This window comes from Excalfactoria chinensis, chromosome 3, assembly GCF_039878825.1.
Source record: "Excalfactoria chinensis isolate bCotChi1 chromosome 3, bCotChi1.hap2, whole genome shotgun sequence".
Taxonomy (NCBI): Eukaryota; Metazoa; Chordata; class Aves; order Galliformes; family Phasianidae; genus Excalfactoria; species Excalfactoria chinensis.
In genome coordinates this window covers 41,207,510-41,218,339 of record NC_092827.1, presented here as the reverse complement: position 1 = coordinate 41,218,339, position 10,830 = coordinate 41,207,510, and the positions used below count along the sequence as shown (strand labels likewise).

The 10,830-nt window shown below is 44.7% G+C and overlaps 1 protein-coding gene across 1 annotated transcript in view; it reads right to left on the bottom strand.

Annotated features, from left to right (window-relative positions):
- Positions 1-441: 441 nt before the first annotated feature.
- The window catches only part of NR2E1 (nuclear receptor subfamily 2 group E member 1), a 27,018-nt gene continuing 16,629 nt past the window's right edge, over positions 442-10,830 (bottom strand). Inside the window, exons 2-8 of the mRNA XM_072332189.1 lie at positions 10,443-10,530; positions 9,945-10,180; positions 8,653-8,799; positions 4,649-4,745; positions 4,108-4,257; positions 3,748-3,853; positions 442-1,879 (exon numbers count right to left, since the gene is read on the bottom strand). Of these exons, the coding sequence (XP_072188290.1) occupies positions 1,717-1,879; positions 3,748-3,853; positions 4,108-4,257; positions 4,649-4,745; positions 8,653-8,799; positions 9,945-10,180; positions 10,443-10,530 (987 nt within the window). The 3' untranslated portion in view covers positions 442-1,716. The remainder of the gene's footprint in view (positions 1,880-3,747; positions 3,854-4,107; positions 4,258-4,648; positions 4,746-8,652; positions 8,800-9,944; positions 10,181-10,442; positions 10,531-10,830) is intronic.

The window sequence follows — 10,830 nt, the reverse complement described above, 5'->3', positions numbered from 1 at the left end:
GCAAAGATCAGTTATTTGAGTGTCAAACTTTTTAGTCTAGCTTTTCAAGTAGTTCTAGTTAATGCAAAGTGGTCTGTTATAAAATTCTCTCCTATCGTTGAATTACACTTAAAGGCTGAGTTACTCTTGAATATGGGGAAAGAAGGGTTAAATGCATGTGAAGTTTTATTATTTAGATACCTCGCAGTAAGCATATATATGGAACATAGAAAGCAGCTCTGTGCAAGACTTCGAAGTCTCTTTGACTGAGGGTAGCATCACCTGTAGCTGAGTTATTCCCTTAATGGTTGTCTCGCCTGTCCTTTAAAGCATCTGGTGACTGAGACCCCACAGTGCCTACGGCAATACATTTTAGTAGAGATTATTTCTATTCCCTGATAAGTAGGGTATAGAGGAAGACACTAATCGCGAAACAAAAGAAGAAGTGTTGAAAGGGCAGTGGAAAGTAAATTCAATATATTTTTATTCTTTGTAAATACAATGAGTACAACTTTTTAACTTCACAAATCAGTTAATCCACTTTGTACAGGAAAAGTTTTACTCATTCTATGATAGTCCAAGTGCTGATTTTTCTCAGTGCTAGTTTCTAATAACAAATCAAATTTTGAAAAGTACAGCAGCTATCTTTAATTCTTTTTTTTTTTTCTACGTGTTTCATACATCAAGTAAGCAGCTTATAACGTTTTTGTGTGTAAGAGGGTGTAGGTGAACAAGGCTTCAAAATTAGAACCTGGAGTTTTCTAAAAAGGCATTGGAGACTTTTGAAAGTTGTTAGCATCGTTTCAGTCAACCAACTTTATTTCCTTGAAATAAAATGATTTCCGTTGGTGTCTTTACAGTCATTTCACTTCTCTGCACATCTCACTGACAAAGAGTTTGGCCGCCGTTGCCTTTGGTTTCAGCAGTGTGCCAACGGGACAGCCAGCAGGTCACTGAAGCAGTCATCTCCATTGGATTTGGTTTTGCTGTTTTTGTCTTCCTTCCTTGACTTGTACTCTTGGCCGGGGGCTGTGTGGGTTGGTGCGTGTGTGTAAGGAGGAGAGAAGGGTCGGGGAGTTGTATAAAGCTCTTCTGTCGTGAGATGTTAATTCTGGTGACATCTGCATCACAGATCACCAGTTTGTTTTGCAGGAAGAATGGAACTGCTGTCATAAGCTACTTTTTAATCAGTTCTGAAGGCCACTTCATGATGTGTTACTGCAGAAGCAATGTTTTGGTAACCTGGTCTTAAATGTTGCCTACCGTATTAAAACATTTTACCAACATAGGCTACTTTTAAAACAGTTCTGAAGGCCACCACATCTCACGTTACAACAGAAGCCAAGTTTGGTCACCCAGTTCCAAATACTGAACAAAACTAAAGTACCTTCTTTCACATTTCGTCTCAGATCTGCCAGTTCAATGAGAGAATAGCACAGTCTTTGTTAACTATGACTGGCATCTGAATTGCCTCCATCCTGTAGTAACAGGAAAAGCAGCCAAATTCCAACCACTTTCACTTTTTCTGTAGAACAAAGCATTCTCTCCATGATCTAAATCGCTCTGTTCAGAGCAGCAGAATCATATCTACTGGGGTATTTATTTTTTTGTCAATGGGTTTAAAGGCTAAACATTCCCAGGCTTATGCTTCCTGTAGATTTTGTTAGTTGAGGCTTATTCTCCGTAGATAAAAGTTCTTCTCAGACTGTCCATCCTGGTCATTTGTTTGAAGGGAATCTATATGTCGCTGGATTTGTACATATCTGAAAGCAGTCTTGTGATTGGTACATTCCCAATGGTCTTTTTGAAAAACACTTCTTCTATTGTGGATGGACTAATGGAACGTAAAGCTGGTAGGAGCAATAAAAGTTTTCCGAAACGACAGGGTTGTGTAGGGTACCTGGGAAGGAGAGTGGGAAAAAAAAACATTAGCCATGTTTATAGATATTTCTCCAATGAGAATCCTTTACGTTATGGAGAAGACCAGTATGCAGTGAATTGTACAGATGGGTGCTACCTGTGCTAAGCCCCTGGTTTGTACTCACGTGAGCAAGAAGGTTGACCCCAAGGAAGACTCTCTTAATGGAGGTCAGAAGAATATAGACCAAGGTCCCTGAGTTTTGATTAGCTCCCTTGTTTATTCCCTTAGAGCAGCAGCAATATAGATACAGGATCTGCTCTGGCTTGTCCCTCAGACAACAACTATGTTCTTGATGCAGTTCAGGGACGAGCTTGACCTATAATAAATACCCTGTCATTTAAAGTGCAATTTAAACTTAGCCAGATTGTCATGGTAATCATTTTGCCTCCTTCTGATTGCCTTGCACAATAACAATTGACATTTGGAAAGAATTATTTATTTATTTTTATTAAAGAACCCGTGTTTTGTCCCCAGGTAATGTATTTGCATATTAGGATATTCTCCATTCTTTCTCACAGCTTCTGAAGCCAATGTAACACAGGATATGTATTCTACTTGCGCTTACACTGACTTTATACTAGTGTGATTCTCAGGTCTCTGCGTAACAGTGGTTTCCCTGTAAGCAGGAATAGATCCATGAAGAAACATTCCACTTCTCCAGATTGCCCTCCTTTGCACCCCGCTGAGTGCAGCAGACCCCGCTGCGATCAAAGGGCAGCAATGCTCTAACGCTGACAGGAAGGTACACTCAAGCCTGAGGGTAAAGCGTGAGGTGAAAGCCATTGGAGTCAGTGTGACAGCTCTGATAGCAGAGCCAAGATTCTTCCCTTTCTAGAAAAGCTGCAGAAGCTTTGATTTCCTGATATAAGGGGATGAGGTTGTTGAGCTTCGGTCATTTACACAAGTAGGCATTACTCAGAATACAGGCAGCCTTTCACTGCATTGTTTGTAGCATTCGTTTCTTTGAGAAAAGTAATATTTTACAAAGGATTCTCTTTAGCTTATTATTTCCTACAGTGCAAAAATGGAATGGAGATGTCACCATGCCTGGAATGGAAAACATGGCATGTGACAATATCTTTCCCTGACTTTTCTCTCCAACAAGCCCTGGCTCACTCAGAGTCTCCAGGGAGCACCTGCCATGGGAAAAGCCTCCTGTGAGGACATGAACAGGTTGCTGCCGCAGGGGTGATTCTTTTTGCACTGAACTAGCCAGAACTGGACAGAATTTGTGTTTTTGCTCCAATCTGCAGGGCAGGACATTGCCTTCGGGCTAAACAGAAGTGCTTCAAAGGCTGCTGCCAACTATTCTCTAACATGGGGTTGACTTCTGCTAGGCAGAACTGCTGTTAAAGCAGATAAAGGTTTCAGAAACAAAAACAGCATATACGAGCCTCTTCTCCCGCTTCATCTCCCACTCTCATGGATTTCTACTGTATGGGCTACGATATGGACTTCACAGGACCTGCTGCAGCTTTCCCCGGGGCATCCTGACCCAGCCAGGGAGGCTGATGCAGAGGATGCTGGGTGTACTCCTTTGGCTTCTCCTCTGCCCCTCCTCTCTGTACAGTTCCATGACAGGAGGCTGCATGATGTTAAGTGTCCCTGTTAGCATTACTTATTAGAATAAAAGGTGGAAGAAATCTGGCCTCTGAGAATGCAAAATGCCCCACAGCAGTATCTCTTCCCAGAGGAAATTCTCTCCTTTTACCATTTTCCACTTGTCTGAATAAACACCATTCCCCTCATTTCCTTGGGAAATGCCTAATTCCAGGAGGCCAGCTGCTGTAAAAACCTGGGTGGTAACGTCCTCTCTGCCACAGCGGCAGGGACAAGACGGAGCTGACCTGGTATGGATGTAGCTGTTCAGGGTGAGCTGGGCCTCGTCCTGGAGGGCGGCGATGGCAGCTGCATTCCGAAAGCTCCTCAGCTCAGACCCGCTGTGTGTCGGCACTGGAAAGCAGACAGTTACAGCTCAGTGGGGTCGGGACAGACCAGCTGACGCTACCCGCGGACATGAAGCGGTCTCATTAGTACCCCAGCGATCCACAGCCAGCCTTTCAGAGCACAGCACTGATCATTGGAATTCCATACCAGGAAACAATTGGGTGGTGCGGTGCTACGTGTGGTTTAAAACATCATTTGCACTTTTACGTGGCAGCTTCAAAGCTATCGGGCCAGGTAGGTGTGAGCTGACTTCTGCTTACCAGCTTTGAAAGTGACGATGCATTTGAGACAGGCAAATTCAGTAGCATCTAGCCGGAGTTGTCTAAATCTAGCCACAACCTCCTGTAAAGCCTGTATTTCTGATATAATTTTATTCAGCTTCTGAGAATCTGTGTTGTCGCCGTTCATGCCTGAAACAGAAAGAAAAAAAGATGAAATCAATAATATTAAATGCATTTGCTTTAATTTATATTGATTTCTGACAAAATCCTGCGTATCAATATCCATTCTATTGTCACACTTGTCTATCTGGTTCCATGTAAACTGACTATATTGTATGAAAGTTAATATAAAATCTTCTCTTGGATGATAACAAACACAGTAATTTGCATTTAAATGACAATGCAAGCAGTCATGAATACAACAAAACAACATTATTTGCATTTAAATATAGATTTATAAATGACAGGTATGCTCTATTGTTCAGTAGGAATTTGTTATTCTTTACATGTTGTTCTTTTTTCAGTAATGTATTTTTATGGTAATTTTTGTAACAAAGTCATTAAATTGTGCAATTCTTACCAGATACAGCCAGTAGAGTGTTAGCATCAACTGGAATGGCCCATTGTGCTATTCCTAGAACAAACAGTTCTCTCCAAGCATCTTCCAAAAGCATCAGCTGTCATACAATAGATGTACAATATAACATAGTGTATAATTTATAGATTTACAAACAATTTAAATATGTAAATTTCTGTTATTTTAAAAGCTGCTTTAAATGCCTGTCATGGTATTTTCCCCCACCAAATTTGTTAGCCCTTCTCATAGCTTTTAGAGAAGGTGTCTGGAAATAAGACTATGCGCTATAGACAGTCGCTTGGTGTTGGCTCACTATACACTGTGTTGTAGGGCAAAAGGGAAGAGAAAGGAGAGTGAGAAGTCCTGCCTCCAAGAGCTTGCACTTGACCTGAGCACTTGCCTATGTTTTTCAGCACAACTCCTATCAGCATGGGCTTTCTCCTGCTCTCCGTGGGCATACGGAACTGTCCTAGGACAGGTTGGAAGAGTGCTTTTCTCCTGTTCTATGGGGATTTTCAGCTCTTCCTACCAGTCATCATCAGGGCAGTGGGTTCTGAGCTCAGCATCCGAGCACCTATGCTGTCAGCATTGCAATTTTTGTACATTGTCTGGCTTTATGAATGACGTGCTTTTCTCTGTTTGGAGGCAATGCCATAAATTTCCTTGGAGAGGCACTGGTGCGTATGAGGAGACGTGACTCCTCATAATGCGTATGGCAAAGCCAGGATATTTAGTACTGAGAGTATCCAAGGGTTGTTGGCCTAGACCACCTCTTAGGAGGGGATAGGAGGGTCCCAATTCAATTGACATCCACTAGCTCCCTGACCCAGCCTATAGGACATGCTGTAGAACCTCCTGTTTCTCTGTACAGTGGGAGAGATGGGGAGGGGTGAGACTGTAGTGGGCTCAGAAGAGGTCATCTCATGTCTCTATTCAGTGAAAACAGATTGCGCAGAATACGCAGCAAAAAAAAGCAAAGCACAGTAATATTGCTGTGGTCCCTGAAAATATCAGCTGCATCCTAAGATGCAGGAGATAGAAAGGAAGGCATATTAAGTCCAGAAAATTCTGAGAAAGGAATACCTCCTACCAAATGAATGTTTTCCTTGGAATTAGATATATGAAAGTAATAGATGGTACAGAAAAGATGCATGAAAAATGAATCCCTTATCTAAGTGCCCTAGCAGCACTGAGAGCTTTAAATCACCCTGCCCTGAACAGAATGAAAAGAAGTGCTCTCGTAAGCTTGTTGCTACAGTCTTAAGACTTCAGTGTGCTATGTGCTTTGTAGAACTTCTATGTAACTTGGTTAACGAAATTGTGACTGAAAAGCATGTTGTCTCTGGTTACATATAATTCGTTTGAAATAATTTCACTGACAACACTAGGAGCTGCCCAGATCATTGTATGTGGGGGGATTCTAGGCACAGCACCAATCTCAGCTCCAGCCAGAGCAGTAGAACCTGTCCATGAGCCTTGGAAATGCTGCAGCCTGCCTGCCCCAGCCCCCCTTGCAGGTAATCCCTTTGGGTATACAGATTTCTGTATGACGTAGGAAATGATTTGCCAGCTTTTCATTTGTTTTTGTAATACGTTTTTTGTCATTCATTCATGCAGATACAATGATAGTGAATGGTGGTTCCTGGAAGATATCAATTTCATATGTTCTTTCCCACTGAGCGTTTAAAGTCAGAGGACTTTCGAAATAAGAGACTATTCCAATAGCTGAGGCTTTCTTCATGCCTATGCATAAGTCTGTAAAACCATCAATTAAAGTAATTCATGCTGAAGTCATACTCAACCCTTCAAAGAAACAAGAAATGCCAGGCTTTCTAAAGGACCGGTTTTTGCTTCTTAATCCATCTTGTCTTGCTAGCATGGCCTTTTCTTGCTCTTTATTGCATTGGGCCAATCTGTCTCGTGGAGCAGCTGGGCAGGCATGCAGGCCAGCAAGTTCAGAGCACGGCGTTTTGGCTGTGTGGCTGCACTATGACAGGCTCTGAGGAAGTGGGGAAGGGGCAGCCTCTGCCTCAATCAGAAGAGTGGCACAGCCATCCTGGGCCTGCGTCTGGACAACAAATTGGCTTCTGCTCATTTCCTTCCCTTCAAGATGAGGCTGATCCCAAGTCCCAGAGTGACAATGTAGTTCTCTTTTCAGTAGAACAAGAAGCAAGAGCAAATCCAGGGAAAGGTTTCTGATTCTACTCAAACAGATGTCAGGGATACAGAAAGAGAAATTCAGGCATTTACAGCTGGGCCATTGTCAATTAAATACTGCAACGGCACTATTATAAAAATCAGCGGTCTGATTATTTGTGAAGTAAGGTGATTAAAATCAGGGTTATTTCTTCTCCAGCTTTCCTGAACACAACAGGGGAACCACATGCTAAAAGGCCTAAGCCGCTTGAAGTTTTGAGGAAGACAGTTTGCAATGCGGTGCAGCAAGTGGGAATAAGGATCTAGAATGGCTGGAATTTTTATATGTAGTTCACCCATATTAGCCTTGAAGGTGAAGGTGAAGCAGGCAGTGGGTTGTTAATGATGGCAGGTGGCAGAAAAGCAGGCCTTGCTGGTTGAGATGTGCTTGGTCACATGCAATGATGATGTCCCTTTTGCCCCACACACAGAGACAGCCTGCTGGAAAATGCATCCATATTATGTCAAATGAAGCCTTCACCTAAGGAGATTCCAGTGAATGCTGTTGGTTGCTGCAGGCATCGCTGGTCTGAAGAGGAGCCCAGCACCTTCCTGCACCCTGCAGCTCTACTGATGCAGCATGCTTGCTGCATCTCCTTGCTAGTGGGGCCTGTTCCTTCAGATCCAATGCTGCACAGGAATAACAGCAGCAAAAGACAGCAGTAGAAACCAGCTTACTGCAGTGAGATCACTGCCTTCCTGAGGGTGGTTGCGTAAGACCTGTGCAGCTTCCTGGGCCCTGCCCATCCCTCCTCTCACACACTCACAGTTGCTAACAGCACCACAGCTGCAGCCAGGTCCTTGATAGTCTGCTATCATGGTGGAGGTTTTAAGATCTGGTGCTATAAAAGAGACTGTTCAATAGACCTCAGCTTTATGGCACACCATCAATGGTGTACCCTTCAGCATAAAACGCTGTGTGTTCCCTAAGAAGCTCTGTTAAAAATCTGTATTTGCATACGTACTGCAACTCCTGCAACATGAGCCCACGGAGAGCATCTATTTCCTCCGATGTCTGATACATGCAACATCTAAGGCAAGGCATCTCTAGTAACCAGTTTGTGAAATTAGAGCAATCATATCAAAGTATTAAACATGCTTTATGATTGGAGTTTTGCATGGATTTCTCCCCTTCCATTTTATAATTATCTGATTACTTTTTTAGAATTAGTGCGTTATACAAAGCACACAGCATCCTCATCAAGAATCAGGTCATTAAGAAATTGCTTCATCTTGTATGATTCACATGTGGTTTACTTGAAGCAAAGGCAAATTGTCATAGAGGAAAACAAGACAGATTAAGGAAGACTTAAATTAATGGTGAAAAAAAATATTGTAGGCTGGCCAAATTCTCATGCCACTACCTTGGACTAATTGTAATGCAAGTTCACAGAAAACAATGGGAACAAGAAAAAAATGTTGGCTGTGGAAATGAGGAGAGAAGAGGAGAGGAGAGGAGAGGAGAGGAGAGGAGAGGAGAGGAGAGGAGAGGAGAGGAGAGGAGAGGAGAGGAGAGGAGAGGAGAGGAGAGGAGAGGAGAGGAGAAGGAATGATCTTCAGAAATCACTTATATCCTCCTGGGCTATATGTTCAGCTAAGCACACCGTATTCTGAAATAGCAAAATAAGACACTATTCCCATTTTTAAGAAGAAAAAATCAAGCCATAAGCAATTTCTAATGCTCTGCCCTGAACTTTAGAGCTTTTTAGGTCCGTGATAGATAAAATTATTATTTGTGAAGGTCCAGGACCCACTCTGAGCTCCTTTATCAGGCAGGCCAGAATGATTCACTCCCTCTACAGGAGCCTTACCTGGTCTTGTAAGGACAGGGTGGAGAAGGCGGGGACACTCTTGGCCCACTTGATGCTCATGAACAGCAGTCTGGCTGCTGACTCACAGACAGATTCGGTGGCCACCTCATAGAGATACATGGGGGTACCATTGACTTCATGCGGGTACTAATGTCAGAAAGAAAATAAAGTGACTTCACACAGTGTATCCACAGCAGCCTGCCCTTCCTCTCCCATACAGCTGCTGCTCGGTGAATCGTGCTCATGCCCAGCACACAGCATGCACTCTCCTGTTCCACAACCAGATGGCATTGCTTCAGCGAGCCCATTCCAACCCACTCTTTGCTGCTGTCTGTGAAAGGACTGCACTACAGGAACAACTCATTGAAGGATGTTGAAAGGAGAACAAAACTATTATATCAGTAAAACATTATTAAAATGTGATGTCATCCTTCACTCTGTTACATGATGGCACACCTGTAGTGGAAGAGTCACAAGGATACAGGTTTGATTGAAGATTTGAATTTTATAACCTGTACTTGGGAGGCTGCCCTGGCAATCCAGCCTTGCACAGCAGATCAGGGAGCATTTGTTTACCCCTAACCCTTTGTCCAGCTCCCCGAGCGCAACAGGCTGTAAGCAGATGCATAGAGTTAACCACATCTACCTATAGGACTGGAGTTGGGTGATGTTTCCAAGCATGTGCTGTGTTTTCTTGCAAATTTCTGATTCAGCATTTTCCCCAGATTATAATATGAAACTATATGTGAGGGTTGTGTTCATGATGCCAGACTACCAACTCTGTCTAATTTTATAAGTGCTGTAAGTAAGAAAAATGCTACTGCAATTAGATTAAAGAAAAACTTTGCCTAGTGGCTAGTGTCTGTACAGTTGAGACCATGCCAGTACTTCCAGTGGGCTGCTTAGGAAATGTCTCAGCCAAGAGGCACAAAACTAACTTAGCCATGTTGGTGTGGACAATCTGCATGCTTTGGTCAGCTTGTGGAGCACTTTCTGGACTACACCACTACACAGATAGGCATTTTTGCTAAAGAAAACTCAGTCACTGCAGCTCATAATGTTTAAAATTGACCTGGAGATACACTCTGGGCAGGAAGGGCAGGTTATCAGCTGATCCTTCTGTACCTACTTCTTCCAAAGTGCACTTCACCCTTTGCACAGAACATGGGGAACATCCCATTGGAGACTCCACCACAATCTGTATCACCCCAAACCTTGCTCTTTGCCACATCCACCCTGTTGGCCCACCCCAGCAATAGGCTCTGCAGTACCATCAGGGTCTTTGGGCTGACCTTTGGGGTGGGCTGCGCCAGGCCCACCAAGGTCTGCCTCTCAGGGGTGCCGGCAACTGCAGCCAGCTCCAGGCCATGGGGCTCCAGCTGGGAGACAGCAGTGAAGAAAGCAGGTGCTGGTAGGGCAGTGGCAGGAAAGTGTGGGGCACCACTGCTCTCCTCCTTGTGTCCGCGGAAGTAGAGAGCCACCTGCTTCCGTATTGTTGATGTACGTGGGCCCCGCTCATGCTGCACAGCTGTGGGACACCAAGAAGAAGTGATGACCTTCATTGGCTGCAGCATAAATGGCTGAGGGAAGGGAAGGGAAGGGAAGGGAAGGGAAGGGAAGGGAAGGGAAGGGAAGGGAAGGGAAGGAAGGGAAGGGAAGGGAAGGAAGGGAAGGGAAGGGAAGGGAAGGGAAGGGAGGAAGGGAAGGGAAGGGAAGGGAAGGGGAACACTGAGGAACTGAGAGTGGATGGGAGAACTTCACACCCATTTGGCTGTGAGGGGTGGGCATACCGTCTTTGTTCATGTTGACTTCCAAGCACTTCTTCAGCCGGCAGGCCCGGCACTGGTTCCTGTGCGTCTTGTCCACCGGACATCCCCCCTGCAACAAACGCAGTGAGCCTTAGGGACGGGGGGTGCTCAGCCCGGCCCCCGCCCTCCCTTCTCCCCTTTGTTGCGAGGCCGGGCCGCCTTCAGCACCCGAGACAGCGACGGCGGCCGCGGCCCAGGGGCGCCCAGGGACACCGGGGGTCTGAGCGCAGCGCTGGGGATGGGAAGCGGCGGGGGGGAGCGGGAGGCAGGGGGAAGGGGGGGAGGAGCGTTTTATGGCTTTATTTTATTTCGTTTCATTATATATTTGACTGCTTTCATGTTGCCTCGGCCTTAGTTGGCGCAGGGAGAA